The sequence below is a fragment of the Anabrus simplex genome, chromosome 3 (genome assembly GCF_040414725.1).
Source record: "Anabrus simplex isolate iqAnaSimp1 chromosome 3, ASM4041472v1, whole genome shotgun sequence".
NCBI lineage: Eukaryota > Metazoa > Arthropoda > Insecta > Orthoptera > Tettigoniidae > Anabrus > Anabrus simplex.
The window spans coordinates 270949596-270976534 of NC_090267.1; the positions used below are offsets into that span (position 1 = coordinate 270949596).

General features: G+C 37.8%; 1 protein-coding gene across 1 annotated transcript in view; it reads left to right on the forward strand.

Moving 5' to 3' along the window:
- The window catches only part of Sbf (SET domain binding factor), an 851001-nt gene that overhangs the window by 566733 nt on the left and 257329 nt on the right, over positions 1-26939 (forward strand). The window contains exons 24-25 of the mRNA XM_067143032.2: positions 4012-4231; positions 13718-13863. Coding sequence (XP_066999133.1) covers positions 4012-4231; positions 13718-13863 — 366 coding nt within the window. The remainder of the gene's footprint in view (positions 1-4011; positions 4232-13717; positions 13864-26939) is intronic.

Sequence of the window (26939 nt, forward strand, 5' to 3'; positions counted from 1 at the left end):
TGTCAACCTCAGTTGATAATGCATAAGAAAGAAAGAGTGTGAATATCTTGGGCACGTTATGAGGAACAAGCATAAATATTGGCTTCTGTGAGGGAAAACAGGACTGTAAAAGAGGATCCAGGAAAATAATTTCCTCTTTGGCAAACTGTAGAGAATTGTATGACTTCAACTGTGCCCAACTTGTCAAGATTGTGCTTGATTAACTACATATAGCAATGATGGCAGCCAAACTCCAGAAAGGATAAGCCAATCAAAGAATCAGACTTTTATTGCATATATGATTAGGGAATGGGTTTATTGACACTAATAGGTTAGATTCTAAACCTGGAACTATTAAGGTTTCCTTTAACCACACAACTGTTACATGGGATATTGTGCATAAATGACATGAGTCTTGAAGTGTTGCGCCCTTGCTACTTTTGCAGTCTTGCCCACAAGAAGGTTGTGATGTGAATGAAGGAGCCCCTAAAACTTTTTCCAATGGCTTTCAGTTCCATGTTCATGTATAAAAAATTTCTGTATAATTTTTCTTTAAATTTGCCATCTGCTGTGGGCATTTACATCACAAAACTTCCCTAATACAATTTAACACGATTGTTCTCCTATTGTGTTTTATATGCAGGAACTTGACTGATCCTTATCACTTTATACTACTCTTCGATAAGAATTATTTACACAACAAACTTAATACAACTTACTGGAAATACAAAATCCGTTAGCATTTCTGGACGGACAGGCGGATTACTTTCGTGTCTGGCCCCTTGCACAGGCCGGAGCAAAATGTAACTTCCACTGAAGTTACAATCTATTTTATGGTTATAACAGTATGAAAGAACTACTGAGGTACGGGTTGTGCTGAGTAATGACATTGAGAGCAATGTGAGTGTTATGAAAGATGTTATTCTCTGGCCCCAGTGTGGAAAGCACTGACGAACTACGTCCCTCCTCATCTTGTCTAGTACGCCTCATTTTGGTTGTGTTTTCATGTGTGTCTTATCTCCTCTTTTTGTTGCTCCTTCTTCTCACACTAACCTGCCATATGTTTGTCCTCTTGTGTGTTCCTTTTCTTGTTTCCATCTATATATATAAAGTAACTTGTCCTGACTGACTGACTGACTGACTGACTGATTCATCATCGCCGAGCCAAAACTACTGGACATAAAGAAATGAAATTTTGGGGATATACTCATATTAAGATGTAGGTGCTCGCTAAGAGAGGATTTTTGGATATTCCGTCGCTAAGGGGGTGAAAAGGGGGGTGAAATTTTAAAAAGAGTGTATCTATATCTCAAAACTTTAAAAGTTTACAGATGTAAAAATTGGTATTTAAAATCTTCTTTTAAAATAAGGATACACGTATTTTTTTGTTTTCTGAAAATCCCAATAGGAGGGGTGAAAAAGGGTGAAAATGGGGAAAAATGGGTTGAATGCCTTCAATCAGGATACCGGTACTTATATCTCAGAAACTGAAGATATTACAGACCTGAAAATTGGTACATTTGATCTCTTTTAAAAATAAAGAAACACGTATTTTTTTGTTTTCGGAAAATCCAATTAATGAGAGGGTGAAAAGGGGGTGAATTTTTAAAATGAGTGAATCTCTATCTCCAAACTTTTAAAGTTTGCAGATGTAAAAACTGGTATTTAGAATCTTCATTAAAAATAAAGAAACACGTATTTTTTTGTTTTCGGAAAATCGCAATAGGAGGAATGAAAAGGGGTGGAAAAAGGGTTGAATGCCTTTAATGAGGCTACTTATATCTCAGAAACTGAAGATATTACAGACCTGAAAATCGGTGTTTGGGATCTCCTTTAAAAATAAAGAAACAAGTATTTTTTTCCTGGAAAATCCAATTAAGGGAGGGGGTGAAAGGGGGGTAATATTTTAAAATGAGTGTATCTATATCTCAAAACTTTTAAAGGTTGTAGATGTGAAAATTGGTATTTAGAATCTCCTTTAAAAATAAAGAAACACGTATATTTTGTTTTCGGAAAATCCAAATAATGGCGGTTAAACAGGAGTGACAAATTGGGGTGAATTTTTGAAAGACTATATCTACAGAATATCTTGGAAACGTAAAATGTTACAGACGTAAAAAGTGGGTGTTTGGAATCTCCTGTAAATGTAAAGAAACATAGGTGATTTGTTTTTGGAAACTCCACTTAAGGGGAACTCAAAAGGGGTGAAATTTTGAAATGAGAATTTTTACAGTATATCCAGAAAACATAACATGTTACAGAAGTGAAAAATGGTATTTTTTATCTCTATTAAACATAAAGAAACATGTATTGTTAGTTTTCGGAAATATCACCTGGCTGGAGGGGGGGGTGTAAAAGTGACTGAAAATGGTGTTGAATTCTATTAATTAGGCTACTGATATATCAAAAATGAATATTTTACAGACGTGAAATTTGATATTTTCAATCTGCTTTAAAAGTAAAAGTACACGTATTCTCTTAAAATCCAATGAAGCGGGGGGGGGGGGGAAGAATTGAAAAATTAATTGGCTTAATTGTATGAGAATACATACATCTAATAAAAACTAAAGTTATTACAGATGTGAAAATTCGTATTTGGATCTCCTTTAAAAACAAAGAAAAACGCGTTTTGGGCGGGAAACCATCTTGGAGGGCGGGAGTGTTAAGGAGTTGAATTCCTTTCATGAGGACACATAAATCAAAAACTGAAGAAGTTAGAGTCGTGATAATTGGTATTTAGAAGATCCTTTACTATTAAAGAAACAAGTATTTTTTCGGGAAAGTTCACTTGGGGGGGGGGGGGGGAGTAGTGTGAAATGAAGTGAAAAAAGTAAATTATTTTTATGGGGATAGTTATATCTCAAAACTGAAGGTAATAGACGTGAACATTGGTGTTTGGAATCTCCCTTAAACATAAAGAAACAAGCCTTCTTTTAATTTTTTTGCGGGTTGGTGGGGGTGGCGGTAAATAAACTTAACGGCGGTGGGGTGTAGAAGGAGGTGAGACCAATTGATTTTACTGTTATTAATGTACTTATAAGGATCCTCCGTTGCTCAGGCGGCACCGCGCCGGCCTCTCAAAGCTGGGTTCCGTGGTTCAAATCCCGGTCACCCCATGTGACATTCGTGCTGGACAAAACGGAGGCGGGACAGGTTTTTCTCCGGATACTCCGGTTTTCCCTGTCATCAGCCATTCCAGCAACACATAATAATAATAATAATAATAATATTCCGGACCGTCGTCAAATGTGCGGTCCGCGCTGGCAACGGCTCCTGGACGGGTAATGAATAAGAATGCAGTCCGGCCGCGGGTTCAGTGCCGCCAAGGCACCCAATATGACACCACGCCGGATATCCTGAAGGATTTTATCCATATTAAAAATGATTATAGGAAAGGATGGCAAAGATTTACGGACCCAACTGACCGGGAGGAATACCTGAGCCTAGCCCGGGATGTACGAAATCGATTGCTGGAAAGGAAGATTGAAAAATGTGAGGAAACGTGCCGTAAAATAATAGAAAACCAGTCAGATCGGGAATTTTGGTGGATTCTCGCAGAAAACGAGTCAGATCGCGAATTTCGGCGGATTATATATATAAAACAATAAGCATTCAATTATAAATTTCGGTATAATACCGTAGCGAAGCACGGGTATCTTGCTAGTCTCTCTATATGCGACTTGATTTTACGCTTGTTTGTTTCTTTCCAATACTTACTTCATTTTCTCTTGATCTGTATCTTCAGTTACATGATGGGTATGAAACCATTCCCTCTATTTTCATCCAATTATTACTCAAATGTCATTTAAAATTAAAAAAGTAACATATTTCCTTATTATCTGCTCCTCTTACCTTAATATTTTAGAAAAACCAACTGATTATATTTACAGAATAGAATTGTATCTTTACAGATGAATTGCTTTGCTATTGATTACCCATTTCCTTGCAGACTCTTTTTTAATTGTTTTTACTGTGCTGGATAGTGGTAATAGGGTGGTGGTTGGGTGTTGTTGAGCATGGCTGGTGTTTCAGTATGTTTCCCCGCTCCAGTGGTGGTAAGGGGCCCAAGAGTTTCGGTCGCTGGGGGTCACTGAAGGACCGAAGGCACAGTTCGCAGGCTTCTCTGACTACATTGGCCGTCCCTCATAGAGCCAATCAGCGACATTCTGCAGATTCTGATTCAGGCACCGAGTGTGTACAGACCTTCCAAAGAGCGGCACTGTACATACTGGGAGAAAAAGCTCACATGAAGGTATTCTTGATTTCTTTTATATTCATTCTTATAAGAGCATTTTGCTTATATATTTCCTTGCATAGTTAGTAGATATATTTTAAAGAATTGATTTAAAAATAGGAGAAAGATTGTTATTTCAAGGTGTGTAACGGTTTTGTTGCCTGGTAGTACTTTGAAGTACCATCTCAAATTTATATAAATTCACAGAATGTTCGAACAGTAACATTGAGTTCTTTTGATACTCTGCAGTACATAATGAAGACGTTGAAAGCCTTCAGATGACAGCCTGATTTATGAGTATGACGCTAGAGAACACCAGTGATTTCTAATGCGTTACCCAAATATGGATCTGTTTTCCAGGCATCTAAATTTTATTTTATTTTATTTTGGCTGTAAATAGCCACAAAATCATAACTGTCTTTGACACTTATGTGTCATACATGGTGGAGACCTGTATTAAAATTGTAATCCATGGCTAGATAGTGCCTATTTTTCTTTTATTCCTTGAAATGTAACTAGTACTTCTTAGTACGTACAGCACTACAAATGTTCCATGCTTTCTCCTTGTTTTGTGAGGTTTGTTTTTGTGAGTCAGCTATGACCGCTACATGTTGTGTTTTGCATTGTGTTCTTCTAGTGGTTTAATTTACTTGTAATTGTTAGTAGGCTACTTCAAAGTACCAAATAAAAATTGGGTACTTTGGATTGTTTGACTTCAACAAGATTTATTTCACCAGGCGAGTTGGCTATGCGGTTAGGGGCGCGCAGCTGTAAGCTTGCATCCGGGAGATAGTGGGTTTGAATCCCACTGTCGGCAGCTGGTTTCCCATTTTCACATCAGGCAAATGCTGGGGTTGTACCAGGGCCACGGCCGCATCCTTCCAATTCCTAGGCCTTTCCTATCCCTTTGTCGCTATAAGACCTATCTGTGTCAGTGTGATGTAAATCCACTAGCAAAAAAAAAAGAAAAAAGAAAAGTGTGTCTTATTTGTAGTGTATTAAGACATCTAAAGCAAAAGTACTTTCTTTCATTTCCTTAAATTTTGGACATCAAAGTGTTAAATTTTAGATCTCGTGTGATGCACTTTTACATATTTTTTTGTTACCTTGTTTTCTATTATTACCTCATTTTCATATATAGTCACACTGCTTTCTGCCGTAATTAATCTTTCAAATTCAACATCCCTGAACACTGTTAAGCAGTTCTTCTGCAATGTACTGTAAAGCCTGAGAATGATGAGAATCAACATATAGAAAAGAACAACAGTTTTTTTTCGTCATCTAACATGGCTTATATTGGGATGACGTGAAGGGGAGGGCCATCACGTTCTCTTGATGTGACATTTCTAGACAATCAAAGGATTGTAGTGATGCATAAACAAACCTTGAACAAAGCCTAGTACTTTGCCCTTTATAATATTTCACACTCATTTCTGTTGTAAATACTTTGCTGTAATAATGAGTTAATTTTCATTGTCATGGAAAGGCTGTAGGCTATGATCTGCTGCATACAGACTCAAAAGACCTCAACTTATATTGATACTAATGACATTACAGTTGCAACTCATATACGAGGACGGTTTGAAAAGTTCTCGGAATCACCACTAGATATCAGTGCTAGAGCAACGAGGTTCCCGCGCAATAATCACACATCCTTTGTGAGTGAACACGTGGCGCGTCAGTGCTGTAGCTGCAGGAGTGTGGTAGTGATGACTCTTTTGTTGTTGTTCCCGCTTAGTGATTTGTGACAATGGAAAAACTGAGATTCGAGCAGTGATTAAATACTTGGTAAGGAAAGGTATGAAAGCAAAGGAAATTCATGCTGACTTTCAGAACACACTGGGGGACTCTGCTCCTTCATTTTCAACTGTTGCCAAGTGGACCAGCGAGTTTAAATTTGGTCGGGAGAGCTTAGATGATGATCCGCGTAGTGGATGGCCAAAAAGTGTTACGACCCCAGAATTTATCGCAAAAGGGCATAAAATGGTCATGGAGGATCGTCGACTGAAAGTGTGGGAGATTGCTGAAGCTGTAGGGATGTCTTCTGAATGGGTATATTATATTCTAACCGAAGAATTGGGTATGAAAAAATTATCCGCAAGAAGGGTGCCACGGCTCTTGACATTGGACAATAAACGCACCAGATTGGAAATGTCCGAACAAAGTCTGGTCATTTTTTGCGCCAGTTTGTGACTACAGATGAAACTTGGGTCCACTACTATACCCCAGAGACAAAACAGCAGTCAAAGCAGTGGAAACATGCCGATTCACCACTGCCAAAGAAAGCAAAGGCAGTGCGTTCGGCCGGAAAGGTCATGGCCTCAGTTTTCTGGGATGCAAAAGGCATTCTGCTGATAGATTATCTTCCTACTGGCCAAACAATTACGGGGCAATACTATGCAAACCTCCTAGGCCAACTACAGGAACAAATACGCGAAATAAGGCCTGGTTTGGCAAGGAAAAATGTCATCTTTCATCAGGACAACACTCCGCCGGACACAAGTGTTATTGCCATGGCAAAACTTCATGAACTGGGGTACGAATTATTGCCACATCCACCTTATTCACCTGATTTGGCACCATCAGACTTTCATCTATTCCTCAAACTGAAAATTTTCCTCGGTGGACGGATATTTTCTACAAGGGAAGAACTGACAGCCGAATTGGAGAGGTATTTTTCAGGCCTGGAGGAATCTCATTTTCGAGATGGGATCAAGGCATTGGAACATCGCTGGACCAAATGCATTAGTCTACAGGGAGACTATGTTGAAAAATAAAAGCAGTTCCATCAAGGTAAGATACTTAATTCTAGTACATTCCGAGAACTTTTCAAAGCACCTACATACTTTACACATCTGCCATAGAATCCAGAACTAAAATTGTAAAGCTATGATCTTGGCGCTCCTCATTTTAGGGGGAGGTTTGGTAATGTTACACAGTATGTTGGAGGCATCTCTTTACTGGATAAAAAACCTTACACATTTTGTTCTTGATACGCCTTCGAGCTTCACAAATCAGAAGTTTGCTGTATTGTCCAGTTGGGAGGAGAACTGCACTTTGCTGCTAAGCATAATTTTGAATATCATCCCTGTCCAGACAGATGAATAACATAACAAGAAGAACAGGTAGCTACAATCATAGAGGACAGTTCTAGGAGGGGACAGCTGGAATTCATGTTGTTGCTTTTTCTCTTCATTAGTTTCTTATAGCCTGTTGAAGTATATCTTTGCTGGCAAGACCTAGTGTTCATAGTATACTAGGTCTGCTGGTATGGGCTAAAACAAATTTGTTTCTTTCATTTTCCTGTCTCATTCTTATGCTTGACTTTGATAATATGAAAGTGACTGAGGTATGAGCGATACTATTTCATCCCATGCATCCAACTACTCCTGAACTTCCTCCTCCCTATTTTCCCACTCCATCAAATTTGTCTGTGAACACCATTGCTTTCATCTTTTCTTTCCTAATTTCCTCTGCAACTCTTATCAATATATCTTCCATTACTGCAATGAAAAGTAATGGTGAAGGTGGACTTACTTGTTTCAAACCATTCTTCTGTTTTAGCCAATCTGTTGTCTCTCCTCCTACTTTTACATAATTCACACTCCCTTAGTACATATCCTTACCTTCCCAACTATTTTGTTTTCCAGGGCCTTTCATATCTTGTTTCTACATACACTGTTATATCTGTGTAGAGTAGTCAGTCCAAAGGTTGATTGTAACCTCAACAGCTCTGCCTTGAGCTGTCATAGATGGCCTAGACATCATTGAAGAGGTGTACTGGGGAAATACGAGCGGGGTAGTTTTCCGTTGCTTTCCGCACCAAGCTAGAAATTGCTATCAGTCTGCCAAGCCCACTGAAATGTGCACACCAGCTGATCCTGTGAGCAACATTTTCATACCATTCAAAACAGGAACTGGCTGCACTAGAAATGGCATTACTAGCATCGCTCATACCTCGGTCGCTTCCATATTATCATAGCAACCAAAGCTAAGATTGATACACGTCATTGAAAGTAACAAATTTGTTGTAGCTCCCAGCAAAGGATACACTTTTATATTCCTTTACAATATCCATAAGCCCATCAGTAGATCTTTTCCATATTCATAACGTCTTTCTTATAGGTGTCTTATACCGGGTGAATTGGCCGTGCGGTTAGGAGCGCACAGCTGTGAGCTTGCATCCAGGAGATAGTGGGTTCGAACCCCACTGTCAGCAGCCCTGAAGATGGCTTTCCGTGGTTTCTCGTTCTCACACCAGGCAAATACTGGGGCTGTACCCTAATTAAGGCCACGGCCGCTTCCTTCCCATTCCTAGGTCTTTCCTGTCCAATCGTCACCATAAGACCTATCTGTGTCTGTGCAACATAAAGCATATAGTAAAATAAAAAAGTAGGTGTCTTATTGCAAAGATGAGACCCACTCTGGACCTTCCTGGTCTTCAAACAATTTTGTTCTGATCTTAGACTTCCCTCTACTTCAGCTCGAATCTGTCTCTCCAGAATCTTATCAAAAATCTTTGCTCAGTGTCACATTAGAAGACTCCCTGGTAGGTTTTTTCTTCTTCCTTTCATGAAAATAGGTATAATTTTTCCCTTCTTCCTGTCTTCAGATGTTGTCTTCTTCTTCTATACAACTCTCATCACCCAATATGGCCTTTGTTTCCCCACCTCTCCAGCTGTTCTCACCATCTCCACATTCACTTTATCCAAACCTGGTGCACCGAGCTCGATAGCTGGAGTCGCTTAAGTGCGGCCAGTATCCAGTATTCGGGAGATAGTAGGTTCGAACCCCGCTGTCGGCAGCCCTGAAGATGATTTTCCGTGGTTTCCCATTTTCACACCAGGCAAATGCTGGGGCTGTACCTTAATTAGGGCCATGGCCGCTTCCTTCCCACTCCTAGCACTTCCCTGTCCCATCGTCGCCATAAGACCTATCTGTGTCGGTGCGACGTAAAGCAAATAGCAAAAAAAAAAAAAAAAAAAATTAGCAAACCTGGTGCCTTCTCTTCTTTCATCTTTCTCTTTGTTACTTCAATTTCTTTCTTGTTAAGTCCATTCCCTACGTGGGCCCAATGTTTGTTTGGTTAGCCAGGCTCTGCTTCTCACAAGCCATGACAAAGAGTAAGTGAAAAGGAGTAGCACGTCTCTAAAATATCTTGGGCCAGCCAACCCACTTGGTAGTACCTTGTAAAGGCCCCTTTCCACGGTTACAGGAGAAGGTGGTCAGTGGTTTCGATGGCAGAAGAGGACTTGATGCACCCCTCCTCCTTTTTTTGGTCTGGGCTGGACTTTCCAGCCCTAGTTGGGGAAGTCTTTTTCCCTGCCCTGTTAGGAGAGGACTTTTCAGCAGCCCCGACGCCCTGTTGCTCGATCGCATTCTGGTGAACCCAGTTCTCCCAAGAAGAAGGATCACAGTTCCTAATCAGAGAGCTCACCATCCACGGAGTGCTCGGTCACCGTGTCTCCCTCTGCTAAGGAGACAATGTAGACTGAACCACTCCTTGTCGAGGTTGGTGATGACGATACAAAGAACACCAACAAGGGCGGTGGAAAATGGACAGTAGTAGTTGGAAATAAGGGCAAGCAATTGTCCTAATTTCTTAGCGCTACCAATCCACACAATGGTACTGTTGCACTGCAATTCTTATCACTGTCGCCTATCTGAGTTACATCATTTAATATCCATCTGTCCGGCCCCTATAGTTTGTCTGCAGGGATCTCGTTTGAGACCTAGACACAACTATGAGAGAATATCGTCTTGATTCTGAAGAGAGAGTAGCTGTGGATGGCGCGGCGACTGGGGGAGTTTGTACCCTAGTACGCTCCGACATCTTCAGCGTCCAAGTACCGCTCCATACTCAGCTAGATGCATTTGCAGTTTGCGCTTTGTTGCCAGTGATGACAACGATTTGCAATGTGTACTTTCCACTGGATCTTGAAATGCAAGACCTCCAGGATCTGATCACTTAGTTACCTCCTCCTTTTCTGTTGTTGTGAGACGTTAATGCCCGTAACACCCTCTGGGGTTCTCCATCTTCCTGTCCTATGGGGAGGATTATTGAGTGATTGACCAACCAGTTCGATCTTTGCGTGCTCAGCACAGGGAAACCGACACATTACAGCAGCGCACGAGGCGCATTCTCACATCTGGTGTTAGTGACCACTTCCCGATATATCTCTCTCTCTCTCTCTCTCTCTCTCTCTCTCTCTCTCTCTCTCTCTCTCTCATTGACCAGAATTTTCGAAACACACAGTGATGACCAGTAATATGCTGGAGTTTGTTGACAACCGAATTTCTTCCATTACAACTGGAATTCTGACTGCTGCAGAGGAAACAATTCCTTCCTCATCTGGTATCCCTTGCTGGAAACAGGTCCCCTGGTGGACCGACGAAGTTGCAGCAGCCATACGTGATCGCCGACTGGCTTTTAAGCATCAGCATTGGAATCCTACAATGGCCAATCATATTGCATTTAAATGCCTGTGTGCTAAGGCCTATGTTTTTTATTTGAGAAAGTAAGAGAACCACATGGGAAAAGTATGTGTCTTCAATGGTGGCACATACTCTGTCATCACAAGTGTGGACAAAACTCTGCTTTATTGTCGGAGTAAAGAATTTATCCTCAGTCCCCGGAATCTCCAATCCTTCAGTCATTGCAAACCACATCATGGCACATTTCGCATATATGTCCAGCTCTGGGAGGTAACGATTGTGCATTTCTCCCAATTAACCTTGAAGCAGAGGCACATCATCTGTCCTTCGCTTCTGGTGCTTCACATCCCTACAACGTACCTTTCACGGAGTGGGAATTGTGGAGTGCACTCGCGCTATGCAGAGACACTGTTCCTGGACCGGACAAAATCCATAATCAAATTATTAAACATTTGAGTGATATATGTCTCAAGGATATCCTCACCCTACTCAACAGAATATGGAATGATGGACTGTTTCCATCTCATTGGAGTGAGGGAATTATGATACCATTTCCCAAGGCAGGTAAAGATCGAAAATTTCTGGGTAGGTATAGGCCATATGCTGTACAAATGGCCTGTATAAGCTATTTGAAAGGATGGTTAACCGGTGTCTTGTGGGGGACATGGAAAAGCAGTGTTCTCCCTAGGACCTTTTTAATGGACGCACCACCCTGCCCTGTTTACAGACCGCCCGGCTAACATAACCTACCGTAGATATGTGCTAGTTATATAATATTAATATATATTCGAGTCATTACATGTTCCAACTTAAAATGTAAATTCTGTAAAACTGTTTATTTAAATCATAGATCTTCATTATTGTCAGCATAATTGCAATTACATTGGAGTTTCTGTGTTCAGCTTGATTATCACATAGTGTCGTGCACAAGCGATGTGTGTATTAACGTGGAAATCTCATGCGAGCACTCTATGCCGCCCAATGTTGCAAACTCGTATGGCCATGACCAACTATAATGTAATATTGTAGTTGGTCTTAGTATGGCACTTCACAGCAGCCGAGTGGTAAGACCCGGTGTTACATGATTTTGAACGAACAGTAGAACACTAGAAGTTTAAAATACTCCGTTATGTCTTGTTCTTGATAATAACACTAAAATAGCTCAGTTTTGGTTTTAATATTATTGTTAATGCCAGTAGCATAGCCAGGATCGAATGATAGTGGGGAGGGTTATAGTTACAAAATGTTGGTAGAACATAATGAAGGAGCTTGTGCGTGTGTGGTGCACGCATGCATGAGTGTCATTATAAGGACATTGATACAAGTGAATTATGTAAATAATCAGATGGCACTACCGGTACACTACAAAATATTTCATTAAAATACAGAACAAAAACAATATGAATAAGATGAATAATTTTACAATTAATGGTAGCTTATGTTCAGATTACAATTTAAAATACAACTTTCGGGACTTATTAGAAAATAGATTCAAGAGATCTGTTCATTTTACAATAATGTTTATCGAGCTCGATAGCTGCAGTCGCTTAAGTGCGGCCAGTATCCAGTATTCGGGAGATAGTAGGTTTGAACCCCACTGTCGGCAGCCCTGAAAATGGTTTTCCGTGGTTTCCCGCTTTCACACCAGGCAAATGCTGGGACTGTACCTTAATTAAGGCCATGGCCGCTTCCTTCCAACTCCTAGCCCTTCCCTGTCCCATCGTCGCCATAAGACCTATCTGTGTCGGTGTGACGTAAAGAAAAAAAAAAGAAAAGAAAAAAAGAAAAGAAAAAAGAGTTTCTGTGAATGTTCAAAAGAGCCAACCCATTGGTTGTGCTTCCGCTGTTTTGTTGTCAGTTTCTGTTTATTTTCTTTTGTAAATATTTCGTGGGGTCTAACCCCCAGTAACACCCCCCCCCCCCCCCTTTCCTCCTTTGCTGCAACCGTGGTTAATGCCCTGAGGGGACTAAATTGAAATTTTATCATATTCATTTTTTACGTAGTATTCTCCCCCTGGCTACTCATTCCTGCCACCCAGCTGACGAAAATTTCTGGGGAGAACACTAGAAAAGAAAGGTCTCTTGACTAACTACTGGTGTGGTTTTCCCTCTCATTGATCAACCACCGTTCATCTGGTCAGACTAGAGAGCACCATTCAGGAGACCTTTCTCCAGAAGGAACACCTAGTTGCAGTGTTTTTGGACTTGGAGAAATTTTATAATACTACCTGGCGATATGGGATTCTCTCCACACTACACCAGTGGAGCTTTTGAGAAAATATGCCAACGTTTATTGAGAACTTCATGTCCCTTCGGCTGTTTCGAGTTCGAGCAGAGAATGCATTATTTCAATATTACGTTCAAGAAAATGGAGTACCGCAGGGATCTGTACTGATTGTCATGCTGTTTGTAATCGGCATCAACGGCATAGTTACCGCTGCTGGGTCCGCAGTTGTTCCATCGCTGTATGTAGACGATTTAACTCTGCATTACAGCTCAAGAAGGATGGGGTTTGCTGAGAGACAGCTACAGCAAGAGCTATTAACCGAGTCAACAGATGAGCCCTGCAACATGGTTTTCAATTTTCAGCGGCAAAAACCTCAATTGTACTCTTCTGTCGACATTGGTTTGTGCATCCTGAAGCAGACATCCACTTGCGAAATAGTGTTTTACCAGTGGTAGACACCGGCAAATTCCTGGGTCTCCATTTTAATAAGAGACTAACGTGGCAGTCCCACATCCATCAGCTGAAGGTTGCTTGCATGAAGAAACTTAACATCCTTAAGTTTCTCATGGCCCATTCCTAACCCTTTCCCATCCCATCATTAGTGAATACCTATACACCTTAGTGTAGCGCTAAACTGCTAGCAAGATAAACCAGAAATTTGATTTGAGTTGATATAAACTTCATGAGGCAGAAATTAGCACCCTGAGTAGTAATAGGAAGGTTCTGGATGTGAGTCTCTGTGTAGTAAAATAATTTTCTTTTAACCTTTGTTGTCCTCTACCCATGTTGAACATTGTCCGAAACTAGTTTGTGTTATTTGCTCTTTGTTTTTCTCATTTCAGGGAGTAAAAGCTGAGTCTGCTCCCAAAACAGACTTCATTCCAGTGGAGTTCTATGATGTGCGCCATACGAAAGCAGCATTTAAGAAATTAATGCGTGCTTGTATTCCCAGTTCACCTAATCCTGAGCCAGAGCAGAGTTTTCACAAGTAAGTGTAATCAGATTCTGTATAAATGTTGATAACAGGTAAATCAATTGTGTGGAGTTCAGATGAAGATTATTTGTTATTTTGATGGCGGAGAAAGCATACCTTCTATGTGTAAATTGTCACCTTCAAAGGAAACAGGAAAAACCAATTTTAAATTGTGTTCTTTGGCATAGAAGTTAAAAATATAATCTTGTATAAGGAAGTATTTAGTGAGATATTGACAAAGGATGTTCAGCACAAAATTTTCTACCTTAGAAATCATTGCTATATGTTATCATTCTTGTACTTTAATGACATAAGACTAGTGCAATCAAGAAAATTATCATTGTAAGCCTAAATTATAAATTTTATTGTCTCATTATGCTTTCTCCATTGTGGCAGCTGAGGGAAGTTTTTTTTTGTAAATAAATACCTACATATTATTCCAGAATTATAAAATATTAACATAGAATGTTTCACTCTCCACCATCAATTTATCTCAAGCTTTTCTCTTATGTTTTTCCTTGAGTTTGAAAAGAAGGGAGAATGTTAATCATGAATGAATCAATCAGTCAGTCATTCTATCACTCACCACTGATCTGCATGTAGCGCTGTTGTCGTTATAATATTAGAGTCGGAAACATACAAATTAACAGTTAACGTACAAGTCAGTTTGAAGTATACATATTACAAATGCCCAGTATTTTGCAATGTCCAATGCACTCCGATTGGCTTGTAGGAGATCATCCTCTGTGCAAGATGTTGGGCACAGAGGGCACTGAAGCATGTGGCTTATGGTTTGTTCTTGTCCACATTCACACCTTGTATCACTTGTGCTGAACCCCCATTTCTTCAAGTTATCCCTGGATCTTTAGTCTCCTGATCATAGCCTGCTCAGAGACTTCCACACCAGCCAGCTTTCATTATGTCCAGGTGGTAACTGCTCAGCTGCTGGCATCCATCCATAAAGATGAGGGGGGTCCTCTTCTTCCACAGCTCCAGCATAGCCTTCCCTGGTGAGACAGTAAGCACCTCAGTTGTTCTCAGGAAGCTCTTCTGGGATCTCAGCCGTTGCTGAGGAAGACTATGTCCATGCAGCGGGTGGGCAATGTTCTGTTTCACTTTAAGCCTTTCCCTGTTGGCAACTACTTCTTTATGTTCATAGGGTGGCACTATTCCAGCAGGTAATAGAACTTATCTGTCAGAGTATGCGTTAAGCAACCTGTAATCAACCTGCAGGTTTCATTGAGAGCCATATCTACCTGTCTCGCATGAAATGAACTATATCAGACTGGCGAAGCATATTCAGCAGCAGAAAAGCAGGGCCATTGCTGAAGTTCGGATTATTTGAAAATGAGAGCCCCATTGTGATCTTGCCAGTTTGCGAATAAGATTGTTTTGTGTGGAGATACTCATCGTATTACTCATACAATGGGTTTTGAACATAAGAGCTCTATCAAGGGTCATTCCCAGGTACAGTATTACCCCACATTTACGTTCCCGGCTTTTACGTTTTCCCGTCTTTTACAACATTTTTTGTTGGTCCCCTGAGTTTTCCTATGCTCACAATGTATTAAAATTCTCAAATTTACGTTTGCAACATTTTATGCCTCCCACCATTTATGCCACGAAGGCCCATTCGAGAGAAAAAATTAGAGGTAAAATGGTGTCGGGACTAACGTAAAGCGCTTTGAGTAACCATGGCATGACGACCAAATCAAACCACCATGGTCTATAATAACTCTTTGAACTCTCAGTATTCAATTTCACTTAACCAACGCAACGATTCTTTGATATCAGGTGTTTTCCACAATGTCCTAAACCTTATTTTCAAATCCGACAATGAGTTGAATTAACTCTCTAACTCTCACACATACACAAACTTTCCACCATAATTCTATGACTTTTTAATGCAAGTAAACAAACACCCAGTAGAAATCAAAAACATGTATAATACCTCACATACAGTATCTGAGTAATGGCAAAATGCAGAGCCCAACAAAACCGCAAAGGAGGGGGAAGAGAAGAAGATATCGGATGCTTGCTTTATTGCTAAGTACAGTATACACCACAAGAAGGAGACGTTATCAAGTGATTCAGTGTTTGTTTTGCCTGAGTTTATTATTTCACGGTTATTGTTTTACACTTGCGTTTGTTGTTGGAGTTGTTAAAGTTATTGTCGCTGATTCGTCACACTTATTCTCGTTATTTCTTACATTTTTTGTTCTTGTTATGTGAGTCAGGCGGTCAAAGTGAATTGCCGCGATCTTCCTTTCCCGTCGTGTGTATTTGTTAATCCTTCTTTGTTATTGCTTTATTGTTTTCCTGCTAAAATGGGAAAAAAGAAGGAAAGAAAAACTTTCACTATATGAGAAAGTTTGAATATTAGAAAAGGTTGATTCATACTGCGGAACATGTTTCATTGGCACATGAATTGCAGCTTCCTGTATCCACGCAGAATACAATTGTGAAAAACAGAGGAAGCATTACATCAAGTGCTTCAGAATGCGGACCAATCTCCAAGAAAAGGAAGTATACATCATACTGCAAATATGAGAAAAATGGAAAAATGGTAAAAAGTTGGTTTGACACTTCAAGATCAGCAGGCATTCTAATTGATGGTGTGCTCTTAAGGGAAAAGGCGCTTAAAGTGGCAAACATTCTTGGCATTGAAAATTTCAGCGCGTCCAATGGCTGGATCGACCGATTTAGGGAAAGGTATAACCTAACCTATAAAACTGTTTGTGGGGATTCCAATGCAGTTAGTGATGAAACTGTGGAGGAATGGATCGATAGAAGATTGCACGAGCTGACCAAGGATTACAGACCCAGAAACACTTTTAACCTAGATGAAACTAGACTGTTTTTCAGTGTTTTGCCCAGCAAGACTTCGACATTCAAAAGAGATAAATGCCATGGTGGGAAACACAGCAAGATGAGGCTCACAGTAATATTGGGAGGCAATGCTGATGGCCCTGAGAAGCTCCACCCCTATGTGATAAGGAAATCTAAATAGCCTCGTTGCTTCAAGAATATGCGATCATTACCTACTGCCTACGATGCCATCCAGAAAGCTTTGATGACCTCAGATCTTTTCCGACAGCAGTTAATTGCTCTCTATTCAGAAATGGGTGCACAAAATAGGAAGATCCTTCTTTTCATCGACCGTTGTCCTGCACATCCCGTTGATGTTAATTTGATTAATGTGGAGTTAGAATTTCTGCCTGCTAACTGCACAAGCAAGCTACAACCTATGGATTTAGGGGTTATTCACTCCTTTAAGTCACTTTATAGGAAAAACCTGGTGCAGCGAATTTTATTCCTTATGGATGCTGAAAAAGGTCCATCATGTAAAGTTTCAATCCTGAATGCACTTCACTTCATTGCAAAGTCTTGGAAAGCCGTGAAGCAGACTACCATCTCAAATTGTTTTTTGAAAGCAGGATTTTTCAAGAATCGTCCCGAATCTCAGCTGCCAGAAGAAAAAGAAGACGACGAAGAAGAAGACGACGACGAAGAAGAAGACGACGACGAAGAAGAAGAAGAAGAAGAAGAAGGCCTGCTACCCGTTGTATGGAGAATGTTGCAGTCAGACTGCACTACCGAAGATTTTCTTCGGGTAGATAATTCCGTCATCACTGCAGAGGAAAGAAGTGTGGAGGAGTTGGTTGCTGAGCAAACAGCAGCTGAGTCTCCCACCAGTGACAGTGATGAAGCAGAGAAAGACAGTGAAGCGATGCCTACCAGTGCTGATGCAAGTGCAGCAGTGGATGTTTTACGCAGGTATCTGTCATCTGTAGAGGGAGTTAAAATAATTTTCGTAACCTTTATGAGCTTGAAAAACAAATAGAGGTCATAAGAAATAAGAAGTGTAAAACAGAGATCGATTCTGGATTATTTTAATAGGAAGCAGTGATTGTATAGTTATCCATTTGGAATAAATTTGTGTTAATGTTGTAAATACAGGTACAATAGTAGCAATTAAAATGTTTCATTCAGAGAAAATATTGCATCTTAGATAATTCTATAGCCATTCGAAGAAAGTGACTACTGTATATTAAAAGAATATATTACACAAATTTTTAACCACCTACCGGTAACTTTCTCCTGGGCAAAGGATGAGCAGAATTACGTAATCGAAGATTACCTACACCCATGGTTTTAAAACAATTATGATCATTTCTTTGCGAAGACACTGCACATTGAAAACAATTCTTGAAGATATAAATGTCGACCTTCTTAAAATCACATTACTAACATCTACGCACTACTTCTTAAAGTTAAACATGTTTGGTTACTTTCAATAGATAAAACTGCATGGAACTTAACTTTTATCTGCTGGCGTTGCTGGACTGGGCTAGATTCCAAGTGGATCATCTCTGGTTCCCTGGCTCCCAGTGATGGCTGCGTCATATATGGGCAGTGGCTTCCAGTTTAGGGCTTGTAGAATCAGCTGGCCAGTGTCCACCAGTTGTCAGCCCCATCTCCAACTTAGTTACCCATCTCGATGCCGTCGTTTGCATGTGATAAAAACATATTTAACACCATCATTAGTATCATAATTCAGTCTCGCAATAAATTCTCCTGAGTCTAATTTCTACTTCTTTTAAACAGGTTATTCTATCAAAATTCAATGACAGTCTCCAGTTATAAGATTTGTAAGTACTCTAGACAACCTCTAGTCTGTCGTAAATATATTTTGATTTGGCGATATCTTATTTTTCACTAACTCGCGTTAGCTTTCACTTTGAGCTTTGGTCTCCGATATTTTCATTCTTCTTCTCTTTTCTTTAAGTTTTCCTCCTCATTAACCTTGATATTTAGTTGTAGATAGGTGTAATATCTTTATAATATTACTCGATCTTCCAATTATTCTTCAAATATTCTTCCGTAAAAGCTTCCTCCTTCTTTTACGTGACGAATTTCGTGTCAATAGTTTCGTTTCGATGCTCAACGTAATTGTGATTGTTCACTTTGCCATTTTAACAATTTAAAATATTCTGCATTTTTCTTAGTCACGGCCGCGTGGATTCTATAGGTCTGGATGTCTTACTTCCTGACCACGGCTTATTTGATTCGTTAAATCTGTATTCTTTTTGACATATTCATGGCTTCTTTAATTCTATATGTTTGTACTTTTATTATAACATAATCACGGTCTATTTAAATCTGTATGTCCGTACTTTCTTTTAATGTATTTCTCTACTATATAACCTTTGTCATTTTATCATGATGCATGGCAAACATTGGTGTCGTAACATCTCGTTTTAATATGGTCAGGGCAATGAAATGGTACAGTAAGTACAGTAAATTGATTGAGATTGAAATACTCTATAAATTAATGATATGCATTTGTGTAACATTTACCTCCTTTTCCAGAGCATTTTTATATATACCTGTAAAAGTTGTTTCCCACGATTTACACTTTCCTCCCTTTTACATTTTTCCCCCTTTTCCACCAGTATTCCTTGGTCCCTTGAAAAGTGTAAAAGAGGGGTAATACTGTATTGTGGAGTGTGACAGTGTTGCAATTGGATACCTGATGATTCCAGATTTAAATCACGATGAGCTTCCCTATAATTACAAGATTGTTCCTCGGGCTATTTATTCTTCTCTTCAAGTTTATAAAAACTTTTAAAACACAGTGCTACAGTCACATGTGTTATACTGCTCCACATGAACTTACGTCTGGTGAAAAAACTATGTCTTTTACATTACTGGTTATTTATCTGTGCATTGTTTATTCTGTTTTTAAGTGATCGGCTGATGATGACCGAGAATTTGCGGTCAAAACCTGTACCGTTTATGATCAACTAGTGATGTAACCTTACATTACTAAGTTTACATGTATTGACTGAATGGGTGGCTATGTTTCTTGAAAATAGAACTCAGAGAATTAGAGTAGGCGAAGCATTATCAGTCCCTGTAATAATTGAGAGGGGAATTCCTCAAGGCAGCATTATTGGACCTTTATGTTTTCTTATATATATCAATGATACGTGTAAAAAAGTGGAATCAGAGATGAGGCTTTTTGCAGATGATGTTATTCTGTACCGAGTAATAAATAAGTTACAAGATTGTGAGCTACTGTAAAATGACCTCGATAATGTGAGATGGACAGTAGGCAACGGTATGATGATAAATGGGGTTAAAAGTCAGGTTGTGAGTTTCACAAATAGGAATAGTCCTCTCAGTTTTAATTACTGCATTGATGGGGTGAAAGTTCCTTTTGGGGATCATTGTAAGTATCTGGGTGTTAAGGAAAGATCTTCATTGGTGTAATCACATAAATGGGATTGTAAATAAAGGATACAGATCTCTGCACGTGGTTAGGAGGGTGTTTAGGGGTTGTAGTAAGGATGTAAAGGTAAGGGCATATAAGTGTTTGGTAAGACCCCAACTAAAGTATGGTTTCAGTGTATCGGACCCTCACCAGGATTACTTGATTCAAGAACTGGAAAAAATCCAAAGAAAAGCAGTTCAATTTGTTTTGGGTGATCTATGACAAGAGTAGCGTTACAAAAATGTTGCAAAGTTTAGGCTGGGAAGACTTGGAAGAAGGAGACGAGCTGCTCGACTAAATGGTATGTAAACTGTATATAGGATAATATTTTTTGTTTATTTCCACCTATTCAATACATTACAAGATGTTGGCATTTACTTTAAAACATTATTCAGATGAGACATGTTTCGCCTCCTACTGTGAGGCATCCTCAGTCATTATCAAAAACCTTATTATTTTACTAGGCATCTGGTTAAAGATATTCAAAAATGTGTTTGATGATTATAAGAGAGGTAAGATTTACGTTTGTTATAAACATGTTCTTGAAGTAACTAAAAATCTAATATATTGATAAAAACATATGTAGTTCTTTGTTGAATAGGACTTGTTTGATTGTACTATAGTAAAAGAAGGTGGCTTGAAGCCGTAGTCATTAATAGATGTCTAATACATAGTGGAAGGCATAAAATATCAGTTCTATGAGAATATACATTACATTCAATTGATACTAAAAACTAGTGGATTCATAGGTAGTACATATAAAATGTTCAATGAAATAACTAAAGATCTAATAAAATGATAAACACATATGTAGTTCTTTGTTGATTAGGACGTTGTATGATTGTACGGCTTAAAGCCGTAGTCATTAATAGATGTCTAATACATAGTGGAAGGCATATGAAATCAGTTCAATGAGAATATATAATACAATCAATTGATACATAAAAACTGGTAGATTCATAAGCAGTACATTTAAAAATGAAGGCGTCATGTGACTATAAATGACAGTTGATGGCTTAAAGCCGTAGTCAAAGTTTAAAGTATAGGTCAATAACTGCTAATATATGGTAAAAAGATATAAGTCAAAATATAAAGCTTAGTATAAAAAATATGAAGGAAAAACATTCCAGTTGCTTGACAAAAGTTACTTGACGTTGGCATGCATTTGTCCGTGATATTTATTGGTCAACAGTTCGTAGGTTAGATTTATTCTGCAAGATTGCGTTGACAAGAAGTTCACCAGATGTTTATAGTTGGCCTAATTTGTATTAAGTCATCAAGAAAGTTGCAGAGATGATGATGGGTGGAAATTCTCAACGTTGATTTGGTTTTTTTGACGTGAAGGTTGGAGAGCTGTTGTGTTCTTCTTCGATGACAATATATTTTATAAAACGTTGATTTTAATAATTTATACTATTGAAGAGTATTATGGAAGTTTGATGAGGCTGTTGAATTATTGTTGTTATAGATTGGTTCTGAAATGAAGAAAAAACTGTAGTTAATTTTGACGAGAATGAAAGAAAACATGGGAAGGTTTTGTTTAAGTGGTGTTAGTGAGAAAATGTTGGTACTTACCTATGGTGTTGTAGGCCCGTTTGACAAGCTGTGTGAGGCGCTATTAGGATAATAATGGTCATTAACGGTTTTTACTCCTTGTGTTGTACGTATGTCGTCTGGCCAGAGGGGGATGGGTAGGAGGGGGCGGAGTTGTAGGCTTATGATTCGTGAACGGGAGGGAGTTGTGAATAGTAAATAAATATCACGGACAAATGCATGCCAACGTCAAGTAACTTTTGTCAAGCAATTGGAATGTTTTTCCTTCATATTTTTTATACTAAGCTTTATATTTTGACGTATATCTTTTTACCATATATTAGCAGTTATTGACCTATACTTTAAACTTTGACTACGGCTTTAAGCCATCAACTGTCATTTATAGTCACATGACGCCTTCATTTTTAAATGTACAGCTTATGAATCTACCCGTTTTTATGTATCAATTGATTGTATTATATATTCTCATTGAACTGATTTCATATGCCTTCCACTATGTATTAGACATCTATTAATGACTACGGCTTTAAGCCGTACAATCATACGACGTCCTAATCAACAAAGAACTACATATGTGTTTATCATTTTATTAGATCTTTAGTTATTTCATTGAACATTTTATATGTACTACCTATGAATCCACTAGTTTTTAGTATCAATTGAATGTAATGTATATTCTCATAGAACTGATATTTTATGCCTTCCACTATGTATTAGACATCTATTAATGACTATGGCTTCAAGCCACCTTCTTTTACTATAATACAATCAAACAAGTCCTATTCAACAAAGAACTACATATGTTTTTATCAATATATTAGATTTTTAGTTACTTCATGAACATGTTTATAACAAACGTAAATCTTACCTCTCTTATAATCATCAAACCCATTTTTGAATATCTTTAACCAGATGCCTGGTAAAATAATAAGGTTTTTGATAATGACTGAGGATGCCTCACAGTAGGAGGCGAAACATGTCTCATCTGAATAATGTTTTAAAGTAAATGCCAACATCTTGTAATGTATTGAATAGGTGGAAATAAACAAAAAATATTATCCTATATACAGTTTATGAAATTTTCAATACGGACGAAAAATGATTTTCATCACTTGTAATAATAAAGCCAGCCAGGCTAATAAAAACAAGTATCTAAACCTTAAAACAAAAATTAGCAAGATCTCAAAAGATATTCAATTCCTAAAAGAATGTGTAAGATCCAATCTAGTGCCAAAATTTTCTAAAATCGACTCAAAGGAAAAACATTCCGAAACATAAATCTAACGATATTCAAAACAAAATCAACAACCTTTGGCTCAAAAATGAGATAAAACTATTGTATAGAAAGAAATCCTTATTAAATACACAACTTTATCGCCAACATTTGATTATCGTGCAATCGTTATCACCGCTAGAATGGATTTCTTATCAACAACACATTACATATAAAATACAGATTGCATTGAACAAAAAACAAGAAACTCTAAATTGTAAATTGACACACTTAAAAGAAGAAAAAGCAAAATCAATAAACTGGAACAGTAATATAAAAATATCCCCCTCTCCATGGAACAATATTCCAACTACAATTAATCTATCCGACGTCACCTTCACAGATAAAGAAACACGTTTATTCAATCAAGGCTTAAAACATAATTGGCCCAACCCACATAAAGCAGAAGATATAATCACTACAATAGCCGAAGCTGAAACAAACATAAATAAACAAATTCCAACAGACAAACAAAACTACATAAAATACGAAATTAAAAAGAAATTACCTGCCCTTGTAAAAGAAATTTTTAACAAAAATAACTCGTCCTCACTAAAACAGATCCAAGAATTAAGAAAAAAAGTGAACACTAATAACATAATAACTAAAGCCAACAAAGGCAATACTGTAGTCTTAATGAAAAAACAAGATTACATTCATAAAACAGAGGAGTTCTTCTCTAATGAGACCTACACAATCTCAAAGGATCCCACTACAAAAACTCAACGTAATCTAAAAACACTTTTAAAAAACTCCTCATTTTTATTTAATGAACATGAATACCAAAGTCTCATTAATATGAACCCCAAACTACCCACCATCAGATCACTACTGAAGGTACATAAAAAGGATGTTCCCATTCGACCAATCATAAACAGCCAAAATAGCCTGACATATAAAACCTCACAATTCCTCCAGAAATTTCTCAAAAAACATTTCAAATTCCATATCAAACACCCCAAAAATTCAATAGAACTATGTGAAACTCTCAAAAAATTTAACTTAAAACCTAATCACACACTGTGCTCTTTCGACGTCATTAACATGTATTCGAACATTCCCGCTAAAAAAAACTATAGAAATAATAAAAAACAATCTTTCCAAACATAGCAATTTAAGCAAAATAGAAATAGAAGAATTCTTAAAAGTACTAAACTTCGTCTTACAAAACAACTTTTTCACTTTCAACAATAAAATATACAAACAGGAAGGCCTAGCCATGGGAGACCCTTTATCCGGAATACTTGCTGAAATTTATATGGAAAACCTCGAAAACAGCAAAATAATAAATAACATCAATGGATTAAATCTCTGGCTACGTTATGTTGATGACACGCTAGTAATAATTGACAAAAATCTCAACAATAGTGAAAACATATTAACTTATTTAAATAATCTGGATAACAATATTAAATTCACTAAAGAGGACGAGAACCACAAATCAATTAATTTTCTTGACATCACAATAACAAGAACTTCCAATAAGTTTGATTTCCAAATTTACAGAAAACCCTCATTCACACCTTTAACTATTAAACAAAGTTCCCTTCATCCACAATCACACAAACAGTCCTCATTTTATAGTATGGTGTACAGAGCTCTAAAAATTCCCCTTTCAGCAACCAATTTAAAAAAAGAAATAAATACAATAAAAGAAATAGCCACTTTTAATGGATATAATCCCTCTATCATAGACAAACTAATTAATAAAGTTAAATTGAAACTATCCACAAACCTCTCCCCAATAAAAAATGAAAAATCAAAGTTCGCAACCTTTACACACACCAACCCAATCATACACCAAGTAACCAACACCTTAAAAAATCAAGAGATCAAAATAGCTTTCAAAACTCAAAATTCAAACCAAAAAATGTTCTTCAACCATAATACAATAAATTCAGAAAATAATAAATACTCAGGCTCCGGTATCTATAGATAGAATGTAATGAGTGCCTCAGCTCATACATCGGACAAACAGGAAGAAGCTTCATAACTAGGTACACAGAACATTTCAATGCTCAGAAACATAATAAACACTCAGCAATGAGCAATCACATGAAAGAAACGGGGCACAACTTTACCACAATTGAACAGGACCTTCAAATTTTAAAAACAATAAAAAAAGGTAGACTTATGACCGAATTCGAAAATTTGTACATATTTTTGGACCAAAAATTCAATGCTAATAAGAATTTAAATGATCCAATAGACAATAGAAGCCCTTTATATGACCAAATAGTAACATTATTCAATAATGTAAACCTTCAGGACAAAAAGTTTCTTTATATTTTCAAAACAGTATCAACAAGCACCCCTACGTCAACAAATACATCATACCCCCCTCCCCCTCCCATCTTACGAAATTCCCCTCCACGCGCCATTCATAAACCAATAAATGATACACGCCCCTCCGCTTCCCCTACTATTCACAACTCCCTCCCGTTCACGAATCACAAGCCTACAACTCCGCCCCCTCCTACCCATCCCCCTCTGGTCAGACGACATACGTACAACACAAGGAGTAAAAACCGTTAGTGAACATTATTATCCTAATAGCGCCTCACACAGCTTGTCAAACGGGCCTACAACACCATAGGTAAGCACCAACATTTTCTCACTAACACCACTTAAACAAAACCTTCCCATGTTTTCTTTCATTCTCGTCAAAATTAACTACAGTTTTTTCTTCATTTCAGAACCAATCTATAACAACAATAATTCAACAGCCTCATCAAACTTCCATAATACTCTTCAATAGTATAAATTATTAAAATCAACGTTTTATAAAATATATTGTCATCGAAGAAGAACACAACAGCTCTCCAACCTTCACGTCAAAAAAACCAAATCAACGTTGAGAATTTCCACCCATCATCATCTCTGCAACTTTCTTGATGACTTAATACAAATTAGGCCAACTATAAACATCTGGTGAACTTCTTGTCAACGCAATCTTGCAGAATAAATCTAACCTACGAACTGTTGACCAATAAATATCACGGACAAATGCATGCCAACATCAAGTAACTTTTGTCAAGCAATTGGAATGTTTCTCCTTCATATTTTTTATACTAAGCTTTATATTTTGACTTATATCTTTTTACCATATATTAGCAGTTATTGACCTATGCTTTAAACTTTGACTACGGCTTTAAGCCATCAACTGTCATTTATAGTCACATGACGCCTTCATTTTTAAATGTACTGCTTATGAATCTACCAGTTTTTATGTATCAATTGATTGTATTATATATTCTCATTGAACTGATTTCATATGCCTTCCACTATGTATTAGACATCTATTAATGACTACGGCTTTAAGCCGTACAATCATTATGACGTCCTAATCAACAAAGAACTACATATGTGTTTATCATTTTATTAGATCTTTAGTTATTTCATTGAACATTTTATATGTACTACCTATGAATCCACTAGTTTTTAGTATCAATTGAATGTAATGTATATTCTCATAGAACTGATATTTTATGCCTTTCACTATGTATTAGACATCTATTAATGACTACGGCTTCAAGCCACCTTCTTTTACTATAGTACAATCAAACAAGTCCTATTCAACAAAGAACTACATATGTTTTTATCAATATATTAGATTTTTAGTTACTTCATGAACATGTTTATAACAAACGTAAATCTTACCTCTCTTATAATCATCAAACCCATTTTTTAATATCTTTAACCAGATGCCTGGTAAAATAATAAGGTTTTTGATAATGACTGAGGATGCCTCACAGTAGGAGGCGAAACATGTCTCATCTGAATAATGTTTTAAAGTAAATGCCAACATCTTGTAATGTATTGAATAGGTGGAAATAAACAAAAAATATTATCCTATATACACTTTATGAAACTTTCAATAAGGACGAAAAATGATTTTCATCACTTGTAATAAATGGTATGTTCCGAGCTGTCAGTGGAGAGATGGCGTGGAATGACATCAGTAGACGAATAAGCTTGAGTTGTGTC